The sequence below is a fragment of the Schistocerca serialis genome, chromosome 9 (assembly GCF_023864345.2).
Source record: "Schistocerca serialis cubense isolate TAMUIC-IGC-003099 chromosome 9, iqSchSeri2.2, whole genome shotgun sequence".
NCBI classification, from domain to species: domain Eukaryota; kingdom Metazoa; phylum Arthropoda; class Insecta; order Orthoptera; family Acrididae; genus Schistocerca; species Schistocerca serialis.
Genome location: NC_064646.1, coordinates 50,027,480 through 50,054,299, shown reverse-complemented (window position 1 = coordinate 50,054,299; position 26,820 = coordinate 50,027,480). Strand labels below are relative to the sequence as shown.

General features: G+C 38.9%; 1 protein-coding gene across 1 annotated transcript in view; it reads right to left on the bottom strand.

Moving 5' to 3' along the window:
• Positions 1-26,820, bottom strand: part of LOC126418826 (protein argonaute-2-like) — a 341,336-nt gene that overhangs the window by 226,790 nt on the left and 87,726 nt on the right. The window contains exons 6-7 of the mRNA XM_050085806.1: positions 19,676-19,790; positions 4,816-5,006 (exon numbers count right to left, since the gene is read on the bottom strand). Coding sequence (XP_049941763.1) covers positions 4,816-5,006; positions 19,676-19,790 — 306 coding nt within the window. The remainder of the gene's footprint in view (positions 1-4,815; positions 5,007-19,675; positions 19,791-26,820) is intronic.

Sequence of the window (26,820 nt, the reverse complement as noted above, 5' to 3'; positions counted from 1 at the left end):
AAATGGACAAAAGATGATAAATGCGTTTACTTTGTGAACAAACAATTCACTTTTTTGGAAAGCATTGCTAGTAGTGAAGATATCACCATACACTCACAGTACCTTAAGGTGTAGGGCAACAAGTTTATGCGGAGAGATATAAAGTGAGTACAACATGCAGGTGACACAAACATAAGAGCTGTGACGTTTGTGAGTGTAAACTAATGTCAGCGTCTGAAGCACACACTTCATCTATATGTAAGATGGTGGAACTACAAAAGTTTCAACAATAAGGACCCTAGCTGGACAGTACAAAGATAAAAACGTTGTTTCTAACAAAGTAAAAGGTGTGTGGTCACATTAACTAGAAAATATCTTTTTGAATGTGATGTGTGTGAACAGTGGTTGCAAATGGAAGTGCACATAAACAGCAAGGAAAACACAATAATATTCTGTTTCTGATCGGTGTGGTGAAGTTTTGTAATGTTGATTTGGTTTTTATATGAGAGGACTGTCGAGTCATTTTACAAATAATTTAAAAGGTTTTTTTTGGGTTAGATTCAAATCAGCAATCTATGGACATCATCTTATTAAATTCGACAGCCTACCGCTCTAAGAACTGAGCTACCGAATAATTGAGGTGTAGCTGGGTAAAACAACAATTTTCACTAGGAGTTTAATTTTTTCTGAATGATGCTAGCCTTCGATGTACCAGTGGGAAAGCATATCTTGGAGGTAAGTTAATGTTAACTTCTGCATTGATGTGGTGGCAATTTGCCAGTACAGTGCAACCACATTTTACACATCTTCTCATTCTCTGAAAAACACAAAAGCAACTTTTCAAGGGCTTTTATAGATGAACAAAAAATCACTGTAAATCGGAGTTCTGACAGTAGGAGCAGCGAGCTAGCCACTGACGTCACAGGCATCACGTAACTCGAATGGAATGTTTTAGCGGACTTTCAAATTGTTTGAAATTAATTCCAGTTTTCATAAAGGAATACTGAAATTCAAGAGAAAATTCAAAAAGAGCATAAAATGATGTAATTAATAATTTAAGACAGTTTCAAGAACATAGTCAAATATCCCATTGCAGAGACACATTGTTCACATGATGCCCTTCAATATCCCTTAACATTTCTGCACAGAGAGGACAGATATCATTTTAATGTGAAACAAATCCAAACTGAGACAGGTGTAGAAGCAAACAAAAAGTCACTTCCAAGAAGTTCTGTGCTTACCGCTTAATGATCTGAGACAATGAAACATATGACCACATTCTCGACATTCGCTGTTTACTCCAACGATTACTGGTATATACTTATGCAAAAATAGGAGCACGAAGAATGTTTTACATAAGACAGAATCGGAAGAAACCATGCACAGAAGAATACATCCTCCTTTAGGAAGCCATGGTAAATGACAGAAACATTGACAACTTTGGAACAATGGTAAACTTATCCTCATTGTACAAAGGAAGTGCAAGACATGCACGAATACACTAAAGATGCTATGACCTGCATAAGAAAATATGGATGACCTGATCTCTTCATAACATTCACATGCAACTCGTCATGGCCAGAAATCAAAGAACAACTAAGATACAGACAAGTCCCCATGCAGTGACATGACATAATACCCAACGTTTCCTGATCAAAACAAATGAGATTATTGAAGTCATCACAAAAAACAACGTCTTTGGAACCATAAGGTAATTTCCCAGTCTACAAGAAGATCTAGAACTGTACAACATAGTAATGAAACACGCGATTTACGGACCATGCAGGCCATTAAACCCCAATTCACCACGATGAGTGATGGAAAATGTCCAAAAAAATACCCAGAACAATACTTGGATGACACACAAACCAGAGTTGATGGCTATCCCAAATACAGAAGACAATCACCCAAAAATTGTGACTCCACAGGAAAAATACAAATACGAGGCAGTGACAAACTGGATATGGATAATCAATGGGTAGCACCATGTAACACACTACTCTCCAAAGTGTTTCAAGCACACATAAATGTAGAATACTGCAATTCAGTGAAATCCATCAAATATGTCTGTATGTTTGTGAACAAAGGTGGTGACATGGCAGCAATACAACAAAGGCAGCGTACAACAAAACAGATATGATGAGATCCTCATGTGTAAATGGGAAGATACATCAACAGTAATGAAGCAGCGTGGTGGACTTTTGGTTTTCCCATACATGTATGTGAACCAGCTGTGCAACATCTAGCAGTTCATTTGGAGAACAGACAGAAAATTAACTTCACAAAAGGCACCACCAGAAAAACTGCATGTGAACCACCACAGAGCACAACACAAGCAGCTTTTTACCAACTGTGCCAAACGGATTCATTCGTGAAAAAATTACTATATCTCGACGTCCCTACCTGTTATACGTGGAACGCAACAAGAAAAATCGGTCAATGATGAAAACAAGAAACTGCAGCAGAATATCATCCAGGAATCATGAAAACTGGTGCACTTGGCTGTGTATACACCATACATCTGAACAACACCGAATGTTTCTATCTTTGTATGATGCTACACGAAATATGAGGAGCAAAAGGTTTCACAGATCTCAAGACTGTCGATGGTTACCTATGGCAGATGTAGAGAGCAGCACACTAATCCTTAGGACTACTGGAAAAGGACAACCACTGGGAATTAACACTACAGGAACCCTCACTCACAGCCTCAGCTCAACAAATGAGAGACTTACTCTCCATAATTCTAACAACATATAACCCATTGAATCCAAAACAGCTATCGGACTCCTTCAAAGAGAGTATGACCAATAACATATGTACCAAATCTGACAGGCTCATTCTGAACTGACCATCAAATTCCATGACAACATCTTCAATGAAATACTTATTTGCCTAGAAGCTAAATGTTTAGCAATACCAGCCAGACTTTAGTGCAACTTGGGATGCAAGCACCATGAAAAAATGCTATCAATGTGTTAAACTTCAAAATTACAAAGGAAAAACGCTAAAACATCAACAAACCACTTCAATACATTGCTCATGCCAAACCATTCCTCAAGGACAATCAAAAGGAAATTTACAACATTATCACCAATCGGATGAACAACAACACTGATGAATTTGTTTACTTGGACACAACAGGCAGCACCAGGAAAACATTTCTAACAAATCTATTTCTGGTGTAAATATGTACTAAACAGCACATCGCACTTGCACTGGCATCATCTGGCATTGCAGCCACACTTATGCCCATTCCGCCTTCCAACTACTGTCGAATATAGCCAAAAAACAATTCCTGGTATGTAAAATCTCAAGACCATCTAGATGGGGTGAACTCCTAAGGCAAGCTAAAATTATCTTCTGGGACAAACGCACAATGGCAAAAATAAATAAATAAATAAATAAATAAAAATAAAAAACAAAAATAAAAAAATACAAATAAAATTAAAAAAAAAGTATTATCACTTGAAGCCATGGACAGAACATTAGAAGACTTGTGATGAAACTCTGAAAAGTAATGGGAAGAGCTCTACTCACACTATCAGGAGATTTTCAACAAACACTTACAATTATCCCAAAGGCAACACCAGCTGATGAAATCAATGCACGCTTAAAAATCACATCACTGGCCACACATACAAAAACTGCGACTAACAAAAACTATGAGAGTTGAACTATCAAAATACAAAACAACAGCACATTTTGTTCAAAAACCTTTACAAATACATAACCCACTGACCAGTCGGCTAGCCTCATTAAACTTAAGAGTGATTTTTGCAACACAGCACCCTGCTGAAAATGAACTCATCAGCCAAATTTATCAAAACACTGTTCACAACTAGGCCAATCCACACTGGCTATTTGAAAGAGCAATTTTGGCAGCTAAAAATAATATTGTCATGAATATCAGCTTTAATATTCAGAAGAAAATTTCCTGTGAAGAGAGACCTCACAAATTGATCAACACCATGGTACACGTTGAAAAAGTGTGAACTTCCCTACAGAATTTCTAAACTCTCTGGAAGTACAAGGAATGCCATACCGCTTTGACTTAAAACTGGATTTTTGATCATAGTACTCAGAAATCTCAACTCACCAAAACTACGTAATGGAACAAGGATGATTTTCAAACAGCTATCGAATAACATCATCGGAGCCGAACTTATGACTTGAAAGCACAAAGGACACACACTATACATCCCCAGAATACCACTGATCTCTACTAACTGCAATTTCCAATTAAGTTAGCCTACAGTTTTACAATTAACAATGCACAAGGACAAACTTTAAAATATTGTGGCACTAACCTCAAAGACTCCTACTTCTCTCACAATCAACAATATGTAGCTTGCTCTTGAGTGGGAAATTCGAAAAATTTCTACATATATACCCCATAAAACAAAATGAAAACTGTTGTTTATAGACAAGTACTGGAAATAGTCAGAATATGTTTTCAATAAGAAAATTTACTTCTTACACTTTAAAGTATTGTAAATAGTTAGAATGTGTTTTCAATATAATTTTTTTACCTCTTACACTTTAAAGTTTATCCTTTTATTTCAACTATCACACAATCTCATATCAACTCCCAGAGCAAAGCTGTGTACCCCAGCTAGTGACTTCATAAAATCCACTGTAGCAGTACAAAAGCATTCACCTGCACATCCACAAGGCACAGAGAAGTCCAGCAGTGGTTGTCAAATGGCTGATGATAATGATGTTCAAGTAAAATACTGCACAATTCACTACCGGTATTTTCTCTCTTCTATTTAGATTGAATAGGAAGAACAATTACACTATTTATTACAAATTTTTGTTATTTAGTGGAATTACCTTTGTGCAGGAGCATTGCGTATTACAATATCCAGCATTTGAATAGCTTTTTGTGGCAAAACAAGATTTGTTTCTTCTCTCATGTAACTATTCAAGCATGTCAAGTCAACTTCATCAACCAACTTCACTTTGATCTCAAAATCCTTTGGAAGATTCTTTTCCTCATCCATAACTGTTACTGTTGCAGTCAACTAGAAGAAATAAGGTTGAAATTAGAATTCACAACAGAACGTACAAAGCAGTAAAGTAGGGGTAGTATTTAATTTATTCTATTTTATTTCTTAAGTGTCCATTCATCAAATATATGATATGGGATATAGCTTACTTTGGACATTAGTACACAATTTTAAATATACGTTACATAATAGTAACACTGATTCCATAACAAGTACACCTACCTCTAAGGTATTAAACTGTAACACAAATATAACATCTCGCACAAAGGAGTTGGATAAAAAAAAGTAATAATATCCACCTGCTTTGATGACCCAATATTGCTAACCAAAGCTGTATTAATTCCCTTGGTGAGTAATGGCATTCCTTACAAAGCAACTCTTCTTCATTCAAATGCCTGCAAGAAGTGATAAAAAGGTCCTTTTGCTCATTTCTGCAACACAGCCTACAATTTCTGTAATGTTCATTATTGTAATTTTAGAAATTTCCAACTCTGTGAGTGAGGCATTATTTCCTAAGGTTTAATCCCTTGCTGGTGATAACAACTACACCACTGGAAGAACATGGTCACATAACATGGTTTTCATAGCATTTTTCACATTTCTTTTCAGTGTAACCATAAAATCAATTGACAGTCATTATAGGTTCAGCCTATTACAGATACATCATGTTCGACTGTTTTAACACTTCTCCTGTGATAGCAAACAATACAGGTTTCTATCAGTCTGTAGTCCTGCATTTGGGCACAAGGTATATGCTAAAGTTTAGTGAGGTGTGGTACTGAGCAATCTTTTGGTGCAAGTGGTTCGCTTTTATAGTTATGTCAGCTGTATTCTCTCTGGTGCTGGAGGCTGGTGTAATTTGTGTATAGGATATACTGTGTACAAGGAAAATATTTGGATCAGTAGCTGGAAGAGATTATATATTTCAGTTTCTGTCAATTTAGGGGAGATTGGAACAAAGAGGATGGCAGAAAGTCAATTACGTATTCAGCAAAAGAAAGAGAACAGAATGGTAGAAGGAAAATGGAAGGCATTTTCATATCTGATGCTAAGGCATAAAGCTAGATTTCAGATTATATGTTCAAATATAGACCAAATTACTTACACAGCATAAACATTAAATATACAGAAGAAAGAAGTAGTAAAGAAGAATGGAGCTCATCTTCTACAGATGCACTTCGGAATTTAAAAGAAAGATTTAGAAAGGAAGACACAGGTGACAGATTTGTGATTATGATGCCAGAGTACATGACAGCATTACATAAGTAGTATGATACACTCAATCATGTGGGAAATGATTGGTAACTAATCACAAATTTCCAGAAAGCTCTGGTAGTTGTAACTCAGAGTAAAAGCATTTCACTCAGCAAGCTGGCATAAAAAGTCAAACAGAAGAATCAAATGAACCTGAAGAGATGATATCTTATTTTGAAACTACTGTAACACAATCAGTTGTGATGTGCTCTGGAACAAGAACTTCACTGAAATCCAGTCAGTCACTAATTCTTACATATTGCAGTATCATGTCATTTACTCAGAGACCACAATATTTAGTTCATATTTGACTGAAATTTAGTCCATGTACAAGACTTTGAAATGAATAAAAGGCTTATTTAAAATGTCTGATGCTCTATATCTCAGTATCAATATATGTCAGTTAAGTCATTGTTCCAGTGAAAGCCTCAAATGTTCCTGAAGTTCTGACTGTGCCTGATACTTAGGACCTGTCAGAAATGAGATCTCCCTCAGTACCAAAGATATAACAACTATATTCCACATTATTAGATGGATAGAATCCGTGCATCAGAACATCATGATCTTTTGCAAGATGATGTGGGGAATAAGAATGTGTTATCTGTGCAACAACTGGATATGATCTTGCTTCTAATCTCAAGTTCTACTCCAGGAAACAGGAGACAAGAGAGATCAGAATACAATCAGGAGTTTGGTAAAATAATTTTTACAGAGTTATCAAGTGCTGGAAGAATTGCCGAGAATTTACTACAGCAAAAGAATAACAGGGACAGAACTGTAGAGATTGATGGGATGGGATCAGGAATATTCCGGTAATGGAGTGAGGCAGAAAAATGCAAACTAAACTTCAGAAGTGCACAAGTCTAGTGGTGTGGAGCTACTTGGTGAAAGCAAAGAAATGAAAGAGAACTATATTTTTTTCCAGTCACCTTTGTATCAAAACCAATCCTTAAAGGACAGGGCCATACATTATTAAATTTCTTGGATGTTTATCATAATGCTTTGTGGGTACTTCTGGTGCCCTATGGGCCAAAATGTAATTGCCACAACAAAGAAATATTGAAATGTCTTATATGATGACAAATTAAGGTGTGTGACACCCACAAATACACAATCAAAAACATTCTTCTCTTGTGTATTGAGTGAAGTACAAAAGTAATCTTATGTCGAAGATTATCAAATTTTTGATACCTAATGTACCACAATCTGGTTTATAACATAGCAACACATTCCTCGCGTTGAAAGTAATTAACCCTCAAGCAGGTACATCATTGTTTATGACATGAGTGGGCGAATAGCATACTTCGTACACATGGAAAGAATAGCTGCCTTTATTTTACCTAGGTAAACTTGTTCGAGCAACACATACTTAATCTTAGCTTATTTAAACAATGATACAATAAACTTACATTATTTGAGCCATATTACTGTTTAATTAAATGATCATAAAATAAACTTTCATTATATCACTCTGTCACTCCATACAAGTGTTACACCATGGTAATGACCTACTTGAAGCATCAAACAGTGCAGCTGCATCAGATCCCAGCCATCTGCTTATTGGATTGCTAATTATCTCCTAGACAAGTGGCTCATTGTGGGATTTTGATTCTGGCAAGAAATCTGTGTCATTTTCTTACACAGAGTGTACATTTTTTCTTACCTAGGTAGCTGTTTATTTTATATTACTGCTGCTCTTTGGACACTGGCAACACAACTTATCACCATATTAGCTGAAGTAATAATGAAGGAACAGATAGGAGGCTGCAATTCTTAAACAACAATAGAACAGTACAATATGATTTTATCTGTGCTTGGCACACTTCACACATAGGTGCACCTGCTGGAGGGTTAAAAATGGTATAGTAATGTTGTATGACTGTTAAGAAACGTACATTTATTCTATTGTGGTGAAAATCATATACAGCTAAGATTAAACATGATTAACAATTATGGTAATTATAGAGGCAAATGTCGAAGCCCAGTATTAGTCAAGAAAAATAAACATAAATCAAAATTAAGACAAATGTACAAACAGTAGCAGCAGTATAAATATTATTTTATAAAATATAACTGAATTAAAGGTGAAAGAAATAACTACACATCTTGTAAAGTGATAAAATATGTAACATTAATATAAAGTGACTAAGTGAATTGTAAAAAAAATTTATAATACTGAAACATTATGACTTAATTGGTAGTACTGAAGAAAAAAGTCCATTTAGAAAACATAACAGTATGAGACAGAATTGCTGGTCGCTACTTACTTTCAGGAGATGAAATTTTAGTACAGCTGATAGACACATATAAAAGAACATACGCTATCCTATATTTCAAAACTAATAGTTCCTTCCTCTGGGAGGAGAGACAGTCCAGTTGGAGCATGTTAAAAAAAAAAAAAAAAAAAAAAAAAAAAGGAGGACTGGTCACTTTGATTTTCTCATCATGAACTTCTATTTTCTCATCATACAGTCACTGTGAAGAGACTTCTAAGTATTCAAAGATTACTGCATAATAGATGTAAGACAAACTGGTTGGTTATGGGGAGAGAAATGGTGAAAGAAATATGTTTTGCTGTCAAGTGGACAATATTTTAAACCTTAAATTACTACTGTAGTAGAATATTATTAGAAGATGTCTCACAAAATCCAAAGAAACTCAAAGATCATATCTACTGGCTTCCTGTGGCACCAAAGTAAGGGCTCACATGCTCATGGATGACTCAGTAACAAACTCAGAGTATCAAAGCAAATGCATAAATGCCGAATTTTGTTTTGAAGTGTTTCTTTACCGATGAAGGTACAGTACTGCCCCATTTATTCATGAAAGAATGTAGCATATCCTTGGCCAGCACTACCTTCCTACAGTGACATGGTTTGATGCATAATTTGTGGTAAGAACTCTGGATATATAAATATGTAATATTCATATTAAAGGATATTATGAAAAGGGAAGTTGCCACTCTCCATATAGTGGAGGTGCTGAGTGGCAGACAGGCACATCAAAAAGACTGTCACAATACAAGCTTTCGGCCCATAAGGCCTTCACCATAAGAAAAATAAAAAAAATAAAAACACACACACCACACATAGACACACACACAAACGCAACTCACGCACACATGTGACAGTCTTTTTGTTGTGCCTATCTGCGACTCAGCATCTCTCATATATGGTAAGTGGCAACTTTCCTTTTCATAATAATGTTACATTCCATCCTGCATTTTCCATTGTTTCATATTAAAGGAGAAGTAGTTAGACTGTGTCAGGTCTTAATATCAACAACATGTGTATCTGTGATATGTACAGTTTTATGTTAGAAACAGTGTGTACTGTACACTGCTGCTTCCTTCTGTGATACAGGTTTGAGGACGAAAGAGCAACAGCAGCACACTTGCCACAACAAGGTACAGCATCGCTGAAAGCTGGTCACCGTACACACAAAGCCAACAGCTATGCCAAACTGAAAGAAGTCACCAATGGGACAGCAGCCATTGATTATTATTTTAAAAAAAGATACTAGATTGTATTGTAAATAGGAAAAAAGGGTGAGAAGTTTTGTATGATCGTAATTCATGTTATCAGTTGTTACATGGTTTTCTTGGTGGAATCAATTCGCATTCACACATGTGAGCAACCAGACTTTCGATTATTACATTGACAATACAAATGTATTATGAAAAATGAATAAAAACTGAACAAAGATGTTAATAATGGAAATTTAAACCTGCTTTGAGAAGTTATTTGTTGCAAGAGTGTTTGTGCTAGGTGCTCACCACGTTAAATCTCATCCAGATCATGTTACTGAACAGAGGCCAAATCATCAAGTGGGTGAGGCTGAGAAAAAGGGGAGTGGACTGTCTCTGACTGATGATTTTCAGTGAAGTGACTTTGGTTTTTCGAGATAATATTAACATTCACAATCAATTTTTAAAGGCTATTACATGCTCTTTCAGTGCTCTAGAGTTTTCAAAAGTTGAAAGGTGCCATTATTTCTGACAGTGACATAACAATACCTCAGAGATATGAGTTACATACCGGTAGTTGATTAGATGCATATGCTAATATCGCTGGTTGTCTTAGCAATGGATAACAGCAACTATATGACAGCAAAATATGTTATTGCTTGAGATTAAGGGCAGATTTATTTACCACACTTACGAAATTAATGTCCGATAGTCGTATTAAACAAGAACCAGCTAGAACGAAGTATTTCTTTGGAAGAGGCGATGGTGATATTGATCCAATCAGTATCGGTGGAACATTTTGCAACATTCTCATAATGTTTAGGTCTTAGCAGGATAATCTTATTATTCAGTGTGAGGACTTTTTAGCTACTAAGAGCACTGAAATACCAAACCAGTCAACATATAGCATCAGAGTTGCTAATGTCTTTGGAAACATATTGTTATTAATGAATTACATGGTCAGGTTGATAGACAGACACAGCGAAGAAATGGTGCACTTCGACCTGTCACAGGTGGTGACAGTGAAAATACTGGGTAGACAAATAACAGAAATACAACTTTAACCTATGAATTAACATCAAGACAATATTATGAAAAGGACAGATAGCCGCTTGCCATATAGCAGAGATGTCAAGTCACAGACAGGCACGACAAAAAGACTACTTAACACTCACTGTCCAGCAGCACCCAGATCCAGTGGTCGTTTATGTGTGAGTTGCATTTGTGTGAATGTGTGTGTGTACATGTCGTCCATTTCGGAAGAAGGCCTTCTGGTCAAAAGCTTATGTGTTTAGTAGTCTTTTTGTTGTGCCAGTCTGCAACTGTACATCTCCACTATATGGTGAGTAGCAATCAATCCTTTAATTAACCTCAAGATTTAGTAAAAGCAAGAAAGAAGACAATAGAGAAGAAACAAGAGGCAAGGAAGAAGTGAAAATACAAGATGAAGAGCAAAAGCAAAGAAGAAGATACAAGAAAAGAAGAAGAGGTCCTTGGGATAGAAGAGAGAGGGGTATCTTACAGGTACTGGTGGTGGTGAGTTGTGGCAATGGTGGGAACCAGTTGACCACCCCTCTACAGCATCGTGGGGTTGTCTACGGAGAAACTGGGGTGTTCGGGATGTTGTTGATCCACTTGGAGGAGCAGGAGCCTATCAGAATGTCGCTACAACTTGCAGCTGTTGTGGGCCAACAGCCTACAATATATCGCCTCACAGTGAAGTCACAAATATTAATAACAAAGACAGATCTGGTGAGTATAGTGGACTGTTTATGATTAGTATTGTTAACTGCAAATTGGTGCTTGATAGCTCAGAGTGCTTGCTTGTAAGCTAACAATCAAAGTGTTACACAGTAACATTATGAACATAATTCTGGACCCTAGATAGAGGATACCTGGGCTAATGTAAAAATAAGTAACTGTATATGATCAGGATTGCCCACTCACAGTGACAAATGTATTTAAGATGAAAGAATTGTTAGACGCTAATAAAGTAGAGCTCAAAAATAACGTGATACAAAATTTAGCAAATAACATCACAGTATTGAAGAAGGAGTTGCAGTAACAGCTATCTCAGGATATTTCAGTACTAAATATGGAGATTAAGGATCTGATAACAGAAATCAGTGCTGTGGGTGAAAGGATACAGAAACACATTACAGATTTCTGTTTGTCTACATTCCTAAGAATTTAACATATTCTGCTTTGTTTAGCTGCTGACTTCTGTGCATAATCTGAATACAATTTATTTTAAATGGCTGTGTCTTAAATGTTATACCTGTATTTTTTAAATATTTAATTTTATGCCATTTAGATGAAACCAGTCAGATAGGTTCTCGAGAATGTTAATGACATTTTCAAGAGTTTCCTTTGAATTTTTATTTTCTATCATTACTATCAGCAAATAAAACTGAATGATAATTTACATTTATAGATAACTCATGTAAGTTAAGAAAAAACATGGTTCGTCCTCAGACTGTGGCACCTCTTGTGTAATTCTCACTTTGAGAAGTACTTTCCTCTCCTTCATGTTATGACAACCCTTTGCTTTCTCTCTGTCAGCCATGACTTACACCGCAGTAAGGCACAATCCATAATTCTATATTTTTTTCGTTTTATATAATAAATTCACAGATGATTCCTGCAGATTTTGTGATTAGCCCTAAATGGAACTAACTTCATTCACGAATTCACTGATGACATTAAATACTAAATGCAGAATACCACGGATGCAGTGACCGATTATTAGATAGCAGGTGCCTAGGCTGAAACAGAAGTCACTTGGGGATAGGGAAGAACGCATGAGGCAAGAATAGGGTAGTGATAAAATGTAAGGCAGAACTGGGAAAGACAGATGACTCAACAAATGCACAATATGAAAGGATTTCTGACAGTGTAGAGCACACAAAACATATAAGAGAGAGGGGGAAGAAAGGAGGGGGGAAGTGAGGAAAGTGGGGACAAAGGGAGAGGCAGAAAAGAGAGACAGAAAGGGGTTCCTTTTCAACTCAATGAGACACCTTCCTAAATGTAGATCTCCACCTCGCAGATAGTTCCATAAATATATCAGTTCATACCAACTGTACCAACCATCAACTGTACCCCCACTTTGACAGCTGTCACCAGTTCCACATTAATCAGCCTCTTCCTTACAGCCTCACCACCCACAGATGCCACATCTGAAGTGGGAAGCAAGAGTTGTTAAAAATACACTGTTAATCCTTCCAGAATCTTTACTGATAGACAACATTCTATCCATCTTATCCATCAGAAGATCTACTCATCTTCTGTGCCAACTCCTCCAGTGGCACCAATAAACCAGCTGCCGATCAGTACTCCCTGAAAAACTCAACTACATCCTTCACTAGAGCTTCAACTACCTCTCAACATGCTCCGTGATGAGAGATGCCCTATCCAAAACCCTACCCACATCCACAAAAGTAGCAGTCTGCCACCACCCCGAATACCTTGTCCGTCCCTGCTCCAATTCTGCTCCCAATTCAGCACCTCATCAGTCATTCCCTTGTAGATGACCAAGGTGCAAAACCTTTCCCATACACCCACACACCATCTACTGCCACAGTCCAGTAATAGGTATTTCATACCAATAAAAGACAGAGCCACATGCCAAGGCAGCCATATTTTATATCAGTTATGCTAGTGTTCAGCAGTCTTATGTGCCCTTAACAGGTAACCAAGTTTCTACTCAAGTGAATGGACATCACCAAACTTTGCAAACCACAAACATGACTACCCAATTTCCAGACATGCTGCACATTGCAACACAAATGACCTTAAAATCTGCTTCTCTATTAAAGCCACCTGGATACTCCCTTCCAGCATATGTGTTCTCTGAATTACGTAGGTGGAAGTTCTCTCTCCTGTGTTCCCACAACTGCATCTACATCTACATAAATATTCTGCATGCCACCTACAGTGCATGGTGGAGGGTACCCTGTAACATACTAGTCACTTCCTTCACTGTTCCACTTGCAAATAGAGTGAGGGACAAACAACTATCTATATGCCTTCATATCCTAATTTCTCATATCTTATTTTTGTAATCCTTACTTGCAGTCAGCTTCAAATGCCAGTTCTCTAAATTTTCTCCATAGTCTTTCTTGAAAAAGAGTGTCACCTTCCCTCCAGGGATTCCCATTTGACTTCCTGAAGCACCTCCGTAACACTTACATGGTGTTCAAACCTACCGGTAACAAATCTAGCAGCCCACATCTGAACTGCTTCAATGTCTTCCCTCAATGTGAATTGCTATGTATCCCAAGCACTCAAGCAATACTCAAGAATGGGTTGCATCAGCGTACTATAGACGTCCCCTCCACGGGTAGACCACACTTTTCTAAAATTATCCCAATAAATTGATGTCAACCATTCGCCAAATCTACCACAGTTCTCACATGCTCATTCCATTTCATATTTGAAAGACCTGACTGTGTCAAGCAGGACACGAGTAATACTGTATCCAAACATAACAAGTTTGATCTCCCTACTCATCTGCATTAACTTACATTTTTCCATGTTTAGAGCTATCTGCCATTCATCACACCAACTGACAATTTCCGTGTTGTATCTTCCTACAGCCACTCAACTTCGACACCTTACCGTACAGCATGGCACAATCGGCAAATAACCGCAGAGTGCTGCCCACCCTATCTGTCAAATCATTTATGTATACAGAGAACAATAGCGGCACTACCACAGTTCCCTGGGGCACTCCTGACGATACCCTTGTCTCTGATGAACACTCGCCATCAAGGACAACTTACTGTGTTCTAGTAGTTATTACTCACATATCTGTGATATCATTACACATGCTCATACCTTCATTAACAGGCCACAATGGGCACCATGTCAAACACCTCGTAGAAATCTAAAAATGTGGCACCTCCCCATTGCCCTTCATCCGCAGTTTGCAGTATATCACGTGAGAAAAGCGCAAGCCGAGTATTGCATGAGCAATGCTATTCATGGGCATAAGATACTCAGTCTCAATAAAGTTTACTATGTTTGAACTGTGGACCTTAGACAGTATGTATAACTGAAAATCAGAGAAATTAGGAATACACATGCACACATCAAAAAAAGTTTTGCATCACTTTGGTTCCAAGAGTTCCAGAACCTGTACAGAAAACTGGAATAGAGATCAATATGAACATCATTTCTGCCCTTTTTATTGCTGATGAAAACCACACATTGCACGTTGTACCACCGTACAGCAAGACCTTCAGAGGTGGTGGTCCAGATTGCTGTACACACCGGTCCCTCTAATACCCATTAGCACGTCCTCTTGCATTGATGCATGCCTGTATTCGTCGTGGCATGCTATCCACAAGTTCATCAAGGCACTCTTGGTCCAGATTGTGCCACTCTTCAACGGCGATTCAGTGTAGATCCCTCAGAGTGGTTGGTGGGTCACGTCGTCCATAAACAGTCCTTTTCAATCTATCCCAGGCATGTTCGATAGGGTTAATGTCTGGAGAACACACTAGCCACTGTAGTCGATGCAGCGTCGTTATCCTGAAGGAAGCAATTCACAAGATGTGCATGATGGAGGTGCAAATTGTCGTCCATGAAGACGAATGCCTCGCCAATATGCTACCAATATGGCTGTAATATCGGTCAGAGGATGGCATATTCACATATTGCACAGCCATTACGGCATCTTCTGTGACCACCAGTGGCGTACATCAGCTCCACATCATGCCACCCGAAAACAGCAGGGAACCTCCATCTTGCTACACTCACTGGACAGTGTGTCTAAGGCACTCCGCCTGACCAGGTTGCCTCCAAACACGTCTCCAATGATTGTCTGGTTGAAGGCATATGTGACACTCATCGGTGAAGAGAAAGTGATGCCAATCCTGAGTGATCCATTTGGCAAGTTGTTGGGCCCATCTGTAGCACGCTGCATGGAGTTGTGGTTGCAAAGATGGACCTCGCCATGGACGTCGGCATTGAAGTAGCACATCATGCAGCCTATTGCGCACAGTTTGAGTGTTAACACGACGTCCTGTGGCTGCACGCAAACCATTATTCTACATGGTGGCTTTGCCGTCAGGGTTCCTCCTAGCCATAATCCGTACGCAGCGGTCATCCACTGCAGTGGTAGTCCTTGGGCGGCGTGAGCGAGCCATGTCATCGACAGTTCCCGTCCCTCTGTATCTCCTCCATGTCCAAAAAACATTGCTTTGCTTCACTCCGGGACACCTGGACACTTCCCTTGTTGAGAGCCCTTCCTGGCACAAAGTAACAATGCGGACGCAATCAAACCATGGTATTGACCATGTAGGCATGGTTCAACAACAGACACCACGAGACATGTACCTCCTTCCTGGTGGAATGACTGGAACGAATTGGCTGTCAGACCCCTCTGTCTGAAAGGTGCTGGAGGTTTAAATCTTTGGCCGGGTTTAGTGACATCTCTGTACAGTCCAAGGGGTTGTGTCTGTGATACAATATCCACAGTCAATGTCTATCTTCAGGATTCCTGCGAACTGGGGTGATGCAAAACTTTTTTTTATGTGTATATAATGTATTTACATGAATCTGAGCCGCACTTTTTTTCCGGTTTTTGTAATCCAAAAAACCGCCTGCAGCTTAGAATCGAGTGCAAAGTAAGTGGAAGTTCTGAAAAATGTTGGTAGGTGCCGCCATAAGTAACTTCTGCTGTCGAATATACTGTATGTAGCGCTACACAGGCATGCTTTGCAGGCACAAAGATAAATACTGGCGCCAAAACCTCTGCGTCAGTAAATAAATTAAAAGAAAAGCTAGAAGAATGTAAACATTATGCCATGTATTCTTTCATGTTTGTTGCTATCTCATTTAAATCCTATCTGCCTAGTAAACTACAGAACTAGAGTGAGACAACAGCAAATGCGGAAGAATATACATATCATGCCATGTTTACATTCAGATATTATTCTTACGCTGAATAGTGATACAGTGAAAAATGAAGCACGGCAACTGACTAAATTTTTAAATCTAAGATGACTCTAATTTCTGTGCAGAATGTAATGTACAACAGAGGCATCTGCAAAGGTTTTCAAACGGAGAAAAATATTCACTAAACTCTCGTTCAGAACATCTTCTATCATACGCAGTCTATTATTTGGTTCTTGTTGATCATTATCAAAGAAAGCAGCAGTGTAACAACAAATAGCAGTCTCTTGCCATTGTTTCACATATGGGACAATCCCATTTAAAAAAAAAAATTAAAAAAAAAATAAAAAAACTGCGGTAGCGCGCACAGAAACAAGTCATGCTGCGAGCAGCGACATGTCGTAAACACTCATTATCAGAATGTGACAAACAATGCATGACACAGTAGAATAATGCATTTTCAGCTTAGAGTGATGTAAACACCTATAACAAAGAGGACGGCACTTATCAGATTAAAGCAAAATAAGCAATCGATTCAAACCAGACGAAGCACGTGAAAAAGGAAGGGTACTGCTATAAATATGGCAGGATCATCTGACGCATAGCAATGGCTACTTGGTAAAGCTTAACTGTTAATCTTACGACTCAAACGAACCTACTGTAGCTGTATCTTCATCCATTCGACCTCAATTGTGGCTCATGTTACAATAGACCAACTTTGTTTCTATTTGGAGGGGCGGTCTAAATCTTTTCTCTCCCCTTGAATTTCGAGTCTCAAATTTCAGGTGCAGCTTAGATTCAGGAACATTTTTGTCCCTTGATTTCGAGTCTCATTTTTCAGGTGCAGCTTAGATTCGAGTAAATATGGTAACAATCCCCCAAGCAGACCTTGAACCGCCTTCTCTCACCTCTTCCTCCACCTGACCTGCATCTCCATGGAGGTATTCTCTCCTGCCCCCCCCCCCTACCCCCCACCACCACCCCCTTTCTCTCTCTCTCTCTCTCTCTCTCTCTCTCTCTCTCTCTCTCTCTCTCGCTCCATCTCTCCCTCTATCTCTCCCCACTGTCCACCTTTTCCCCATCTGTTTCCCCTCCCTCTTATATGCTAAAGCCACTCAGAACACCATTTCAACCTGTTGTGCAGTTGTCGAGCCATCTGCCTTTCCCACTCCTTTCTCGCACATTCTAACTACCCTCTCCTTGCCCCATGCGTCATTATCCACATCTTCCCCCAATCTACCAGCCCAGGCATGTGTTCCCTAAACAATCAGTGCTGCTGTGGCCATTTGGATGTGTGTGCACTTGTTTGTGTGAATGTATATGCTTTCTGCCAGGAGAAGATGGAAAAACTGGTAGAAGCCGACATCGGGGAAGTTTGGATTCCGTAGAGATGTTGGAACATGTGAGGCAATACTGACCCTACGACTTATCTTAGAAGAAAGATTAAGGAAAGGCAAACCTATGTTTCTAGCATTTGTAGACTTAGAGAAAGCTTTTGACAATGTTGACTGGAATACTCTCTTTCAAATTCTAAAGGTGGCAGGGGTAAAATACAGGGAGCGAAAGGCTATTTACAATTTGTACAGAAACCAGATGGCAGTTATAAGAGTCGAGGGGCATGAAAGGGAAGCAGTGGTTGGGAAGGGAGTGAGACAGGGTTGTAGCCTCTCTCCGATGTTATTCAATCTGTATATTGAGCAAACAGTAAAGGAAACAAAAGAAAAATTTGGAGTAGGTATTAAAATCCAGGGAGAAGAAATAAAAACTTTGAGGTTCGCCGATGACATTGTAATTCTGTCAGAGACAGCAAAGGACTTGGAAGAGCAGTTGAACGGAATGGACAGTGTCTTGAAAGGAGGATATAAGATGAACATCAACAAAAGTAAAACGAGGATAATAGAATGTAGTCGAATTAAGTCGGGTGATGCTGCGGGAATTAGATTAGGAAATGAGACGCTTAAAGTAGTAAAGGAGTTTTGCTATTTGGGGAGCAAAATAACTGATGATGGTCGAAGTAGAGAGGATATAAAATGTAGACTGGCAATGGTAAGGAAAGCGTTTCTGAAGAAGAGAAATTTGTTAACATCGAGTATAGATTTAAGTGTCAGGAAGTCGTTTCTGAAAGTATTTGTATGGAGTGTAGCCATGTATGGAAGTGAAACATGGACAATAAATAGTTTGGACAAGAAGAGAATAGAAGCTTTCGAAATGTGGTGCTACAGAAGAATGTTGAAGATTAGGTGGGTAGATCACGTAACTAATGAGGAGGTGTTGAATAGGATTGGGGAGAAGAGTAGTTTGTGGCACAACTTGACTAGAAGAAGGGATCGGTTGGTAGGACATGTCCTGAGGCATCAAGGGATCACAAATTTAGCATTGGAGGGCAGCGTGGAGGGTAAAAATCGTAGAGGGAGATCAAGAGATGAATACACTAAACAGATTCAGAAGGATGTAGGATGCAGTAGATACTGGGAGATGAAGGAGCTTGCACAGGATAGATTAGCATGAAGAGCTGCATCAAACCAGTCTCAGGACTGAAGACCACAACAACAACAACAAGAGTCAGGGCTTGAAACCTAGTTAATACTGTGTTCTGTTATGTGCATCTAAGTGCACACTTCAGTCTGCTAAAGATGAGTAGCTGCCTTTCCTTTATTTCATATACTGTTCCATCCAAGAATTTCCATCATTGTTATACATGTGTATCTTGAATTATCTCTAATTTTCAGTTATCCATAGTGTCTACGGTTCACGGTAACCCCAATAATTGGGAGCTTACTGCATTTTACACTATATGTAAAAAGTGGATTTATCTTCCCTGCACACATTAAGAACAAATAATAAATACAAGAATTCTACAAAAACAATTATTCTATACTAAGCAGAGACATAACATCAATGTCTCCAACACTATACACCATTTCTTTATTATTCCATTTCCACATACTAGTTACAACTATCTTTTGTCATTAGATTTTGATTAGCTGTAAAATATTTACTTCTGTAATAGAATGAAATATAAAAAGAGAACAGTAAAGTATCAGCAAACATAAAGAGCACTTACCTCTTCACCTCGTCCGAGACGTGGCAAATAGCTTGAGGCGATCATGTTCTTTCTGCCATCAAATGCAGGATGTCTAGTGGGAAAATAAGCCTGTTGTAATGCTAGAATGGCAGACCTGTAAAGCCCAGTACATTTTTCTTTTTTTATTCACCTTGTCATGTACTTAATATCTACATTACTTGAAAAACAGACAAATTAAAATAGATTGTTTGTTCATTCATTCATTCGGAGAACATGTTGCATAAATCATATGATGAAGGAGAGTCTTCAGCAAGTCATACTTCAGCAAGTTGTACTTTAACTGACAGAACTAGTAACTACACACATCCTGTGTGACGTATTCTAATAACAAATTATGACTGCTTGTATCTAGATTAGATTAGATGTACTTTTTATTCCAATTGATCCACTGTGAGGAGATACTCCAGGATGCAGAACACATCAAAAAAGTATGAATATACAATAAATATTTACCACTGTAACACGAGAAGTCATATCGGCATATTAGTTGTGTAGGCTGAGTGAAATATTTGAACCAATTGTGCAGGGCTAGCACGAAATGGCTTCGCGTCTTTCACTGGTTGGTATTGTGCAGGGTCAACACTGCCTGTCATTCAGCACCTCACTTCCACTGACAGGAGTGTATACCATGTGTGCAGTTCTTTGTCAACCTGTGACGTCAGTGTCCAATAGCCATTGAAAAGTTTCAATTGCTTTGTAATCATCTGCACAGGTGCAGTGCAAACCATACCAGGTACAGAGACACAGGATGTATCATATAAACGAGGGTTTAATTATGCACCTAATGATATATAGATATCATCTGAGTGTTTTATACAAAAGAAGTTATAGAGACAAATAGATTTATTTATAATGTATGCGCTTTACAATTTATAACTTTTATTGTAGCCACATAATGAAAGAAACTGAGCTTTCAAATCGTTGCTTTTGAATAGATGCGTCAATGGTGACAACCTTATGATCCACAAGTCTAATAATTAAAATGAGAAAATCAATTTAATTGGAAATTAATTAAATTCAGCATGACTTATGTACAAAGGCAGACACACTGACAGCATGACAATACATGTTGATAGGATAGTGGACACCAGTAACTAACTACACACACTATTTAGGTTGTCAGATTATTATTTTTTATTAATCATTTTTATTGTTTAATGTTAAATTTACCAAGTTTTTGCCCACAGTTTGAATTTCATTATGGATAAATAAAATGAAAATAGGAGATTAAATGTGACGAAACTAACATACAATTTGAAACTGCAAACCAAATAACAAAGATGGCGAGAACATACCATATTTTGTGGACTATAAGACGTTATGAACTATAAGATGCACCTTAACTTTCAAGTAGCTTTTTTAAAAAATAACATTTTTACCATTATAATTAGATTGCAAAGCTAGACTAAAAAAATTCTTAGTTTATAAAACTGAAATGACTTTTAAAATCCCTGAAAACCATCATCTGAGCTTTCTTCTTCTTCTACTCTTGCCCTCTTCATATATAAAGATGGTCTTCACTGCCATCAAGAGCATTACTTATGCCACACTTCTTGAAAGATTTAACAATATTGGCTTCTCTCACTCTAAACCATTACTGTTTTATCCACGGATACACTTATTTGTAGGTCGTTTTAAAATTCCCTTCAACGTGAATTTCTGTTGAGTTGTAACCATCATCCACTTGCTCCATTCCTCTCTCATATGCACTTCAGAAGGTTTATTTATCAAGACATCAGTTGTGAAGTATGTTGTCCCAGAATAACAGCAAGCTTTGTATTTCCCAGTCTCAATTTCCACTTCACAGCATTTTTCAAATTACTACTAAACTGATCTAGCACAAGAAGAGAACTTTTCTTTAATAAAGCACCTTTCCTTCTCTCACACATTCTGTTAATCCATAATTTCATACCAGCCTTATACACTCAAGCCTTGTCACATACATGAACAACAGCACCTGGTGTGTTTCAGAAGGTTTTGGCTTTGTTTTGTGCTTGAAAATAATCATTGGATTAAGTTTAATATTGCCAGCACAACATGAAAGAACAACAGTGTAGTGCGTTTTTTCATGTCAACTTGTCATTACAGTTACAGTTTTAGCACTTTCATGGCAACTATTCTGTTGCTTGGCACATCAAATTCCAGAAGAGTTTCATCCATATTCACTATTTGGCTTAGTTCCACACTGATTTCTTTTTATGCTGAACAATAAAGCAATAGAAAGGTAACATTTTCTCTTCATACTATTGTAGCATCTTTCAGATATTTTGGTTTTGCTTCACATGCTTCATAAACCTGTAGCAGAACCAACTATACCCTTGAAGTCTGTTAAGTTTCACTGTAAAGCTAGCTTTACAAGCACGTATTTGAATAATTTTTGTATTAATTCCATTGCCATTTTGATGGTGTCCTTGAATCCATTTCAATATGTCATCTCCTAGTTTTCGCCATTTTGCATTCAGTCCTCTATTTGTACATTTAATCTTCCTCTTTTTTTCAGTTTTTCCTTACTAATCTACCAATTGAGAATGGTTTTTTTTCTGTTGGTGGAGGTCCAAAATGCTGCTCAGCAGCTCTGTTTCCACGTTCTTCTGCATAAGCTATTACTTTCAATTTATAGCCTGCATCAAATGAATATCTTTTAGTTTCTTCCATTATGAAAATAGCAATTAACATAATATTGTACTGTCAGAGATAACACAAATCACTTTCAATTCAAGTTCACTGGCACTGTAGACTGCAATGATGCATTATAGCCAAGACAGTGTTCTGGGTTTATGATGGTGGGGCGGGAGAGAGACAGTGTTAGCAAGCTTGTGAATCCCCGCAACTCGTGTTTGCTGCATCAGTACACCGCTGCTGCCAGTTGAATCCACTGTTGCCAGATAGAGAGAGGTTTCTTGTGGCATCGAACATTTGGCCATTTTTAAGACTGGTGGGAATTTTAAATCAAACATTGGAAATTTTTACATTAATTTAGAGTGTAAGATGCACATGAATTTTGGAGGCAATTTTTTGAAGGAAAAAATGTATCTTCTACTCCACAAAATATGGTAAACAATTTTTGCTGCTGAAAGCTGAAATTGTGAGCAATTAAACTCTAATTTAGGGGCCAACTATGGTACTTAGAAATTATTATAATGCATGTTTCCGAAGTAGAATTTTAGCTTGCAGCTAGTGGTGTGATCAGAATTTCAATTAAATATATGTGTAAATAGCTGTTAACTTATACTGATGATCACATAGGGGACCTGTGTGAGATCACTGGATGCACTTTTCATGGGTGGTTGGTTGGTTGGTTTAAAGGGGGGGGGGGGGGGGGGGGGGGGGGGGGAGGAGATGACCAAACTGCGAGGTCATCGGTCTCTTGTTCCCAGTAAAATAATTACACAAGGGAAAGAAGGAAAGAAAGGAGATGTACAGCACACTAACAGGAGAAAGGAAGAACGACAGAAGGGCAACCAACAATACTATGGATGAAACAGGAAAAGAAAACCATAGAAAGAACCAAGAAACAGGTAGAAGGGGTAAAAACAAGAGAGCAGATGACCGTGGCTGGCCAACTGTGAGAATAAAAAGGAAAAGCCAGCCACTCTGTGACACATTAAAACATCCACCCTGAAAGCATTAGAGTGGAGAACACAAAGGGACGAAGGATATGCGCTAAAACTTATATAGAATGATAAAACCCACCGTCACGTATAAAACATAAAACTAAATTAGCTGATGAGGCATTGTCAGCTAAAATTAATGGCAAAGAGTCCAGTAACTGAAATGTCTATCATAGGGCAGCCATAGAAGGGCGGCTCACCAAGACACGGGCCACTGTCAGCCGGGCGCCACACCGACACTGAGGTGGGTCATCATGGCACAGGAGGCAGCCGTGGGTCACCCGAGTGTGGCCAATGCCGAGCCGGCAGAGAACCACGGAGCCCCTGCGAGAGGCCCACGTGCAGGAAAGCCACACACCCGTAGTCTCCTTAATGGTACACAGTTTGTTGTGCGTGCTGAGGTTATGCCATTCTGTCTCCCAAAGCTGCATAAGCTTGCGGCATAGTACTGAACGCAGGTCAGTTGCAGAGAAGCCGATCTCCAAAAGCAGTTTCCGCATAGCCTGTTTGGCCAACCCCTCGGCAAGTTCACTGCCTGGGATTTCGACGTGACCTGGGGTCCAGACGAACACCACTGAATGACTGAACTGTTCGAGGGCATAGATGGACTCCTGGATGGTCGCTACCAAAGGATTATGAGGGTAGCCCTGGTCGAGAGCTTGCAGGCTGCTCAAGAAGTCAGTACACAGAAGAAACGACTCCCCAGGGCATGAATAGATGTGCTCAAGAGCACGAGACATAGTCACCAGCTCAGCAGTGAAAACACTGCAGCTATCAGGCAAGGAATGCTGTTCAATATGTCTTCCATGGACATACACAAGGTCGACATGAGCATCAGCCATTACTCCGTTGTCATAAACCACTTCGTGGCCTCGGTACATGTCAAGAATCCAGAGGAAGTGGCAGTGGAGAGCTGTGGGATAACTGAGTTCTTAGTGCCATGTGAAGGTCCAGGCGAAGCCACAGCCTAGGTGTACACCATGGAGGTGTACGTGAATGGACCTAAAGTATAGGTGGTAAAGGCAAGGACTCCAGTTCAGAAAGAAGGGATTGGACGTGAACTGCAACTGGAAGCCATGACCTGGGCCGCCAATGCGGGAGATGAACTGGTGGGAAAATGAGACGGTGTGTAGCAACAACGACTCTGTACTACTGTACATATGAGTAATTCTTTTCATCTGATTTTATGATGAACTTGTGTAATTGATGTTCTGATTTCATTTCTTTTTGTTTCATGCCATTATGTTAAGAAAACTGTAAATAAGTTTCAATGTGAATATTAATGTTTATGTCAAATGTCAAGTATTATTGCAATAGAATTGAAATGTAACAAATGTTGAGACTGTTGTAAGATGTTTAAAATTGTAACTGTGCGTCTGGTCCATACGTAGGTAATGTGTTAGGATATGTATAATGCCAAACCTCGGGTAAATACACAGTTTGTCAGGGAGCAGTAAAAGGTGGATGGCAGGCGAGCGTAAGAAAATGCACGCGCGCACTGCATGGCACAACGGGCACAGTAGTAGTTGGAGTTTGGCACTGGTTTGAGCAACACCTTCTGGAGCGAGGAGGCTCTCCTAGAAGACATAGCTCCACTGAGCCTCAGGTATTCCGTTCCACTGCCCACACAGCATGGCAAAATTCCATAGGTGCCTCGCCATCTTGCTGCCCGCCAACTGCCACATCGATATTGGCAGGTTAAAACTTTTAGTACTGTATTCGTATGAATCAGAGAGTGAACTGTGTTTGTTTGGTGCAACAATAACCTAAATTTTACCAGAACTTTTCCATCATTTAATTATCCTCACAACTACCCTAGACAGGGTCCTTTTCAAATGCTGTGCAATCCGAGTGTCCCAAAGCAAAAATTAAAAATTGTGTTAATAATAATTATTTGCAGAACTAGCTATATTACAATGGTGTTTAAAGAAATGTTTTGTTTATGAACCAATAAATGAATAGCGAAGGTCTAATAAAGTCGAAAGAGAACTTTAGTATTGATATAGTAATGAAGTTTATTATTTCGAGACAGATTTAAAGCCATTTAAATGAGCAGTAAAATAGATGAAAAGAGTAGTAACATATATTGGAAATCTTGAATGAATAATACATTCAGTAATCATTTTTTTAAAATACAGCGATCATAACAGTTTCAGGGTCCCCCTCTCATTCATTTGAATTCTGAAGTGTTTTAAATTGGTTTGACCAGCAAAAGTTAAAGTCAATAAAGAGCCACAATTTATCAGTGTTTTATCTTTATCAAAATTGACATTTTGTGTGTGGCATGAAAGTACAATTTCTAGGGTAACCTATGCCCAATTTTAATCAGATTAATAGACAGTATAAAGTTTTGTAATAAACATTATTGTGTAGTGTTATGTATTCATGACTTTCCGTATCAGTACAGAACGTGAAACTATCAGTTCAATAGATTTTCTGGTTCTAAAATTCTACTATATTATGCAGTGTTACAACTTGTTGTTTTGCATGAATATATACCAACTGGTACAGGGAAGAAACTCAGTTAACGCCTAATTAGGCTGGCGACTGTATTATTGTCACATTGGTAGCATCTTCTGGTTTGCTTTTGGTCCATCCTGACGTGTGATTGCATTTCGAACTTACTTGACAGATCATTGTTATTACAGAGTGGATGTAAGTCTGATTTGCCACCATTCAGGTACACGCAGTCGATATCTATGCGAAAATCCTTTCTCATAAGGTAAATCCCGCTCACTTACCATAGCACAGGCTTTAACGAGTACTGTGTCAGGGATTACAGGTGATTCGGATGCACAGGAGAACTATGAACGTGTGCAACGTAACTGGCCAGCAGTCGTGCGTGCCTAACCTGCAATGGAGGGACTCCAGCCTCCACCAGGACACTGGTCACCAGACTCATTCTAAAAGCTCCTGTCGCTAGGCGAATGCCACAGTGGTGCACTGAGTCGAGTAAACGCAACGCTGAGGGTGCTACCGAACCATAAACCAGACTCCCATAGTCAAGGTGGGATTCACCAAGGGCTCTGTAGAGCTGCAGCAGCATAGAGCGATCTGCACCCTGGTTGGTGCTGCTCAGGCAGCAGAGGGCATTCAAATGCTGCCAGCACTTCCGCTTAAGCTGACGAAGGTGAGGAAGCCAAGTCAATCGGGCGTCAAAAACCAGTCGTAAGAATCGATATGTCTCCAATACAATGAGTGGATCATCATTAAGGTAAAATTCTGGTTCTAGATAAATGGTACAACACCAACAGAAGTGCATAACACATTGTGGTGGAAAACTGCAAACCGTGGGATAGAGCTCATGACTACACCTTGTGGATGGCTCCCTGTAGACGCTGCTCAGCAACACCAGTACTGGAGGAGCAGTACGAAATGCAGAAGTCGTCTGCATACAGAGAAGGTGAGACCGAATGCCCTACAGCTGCTGCTAGACCGTTAATAGCAACTAAAAATAGAGAGACACTCAATACTGAGCCCTGTGGAACGCCATTCTCCTGAAAATGGGGGGAA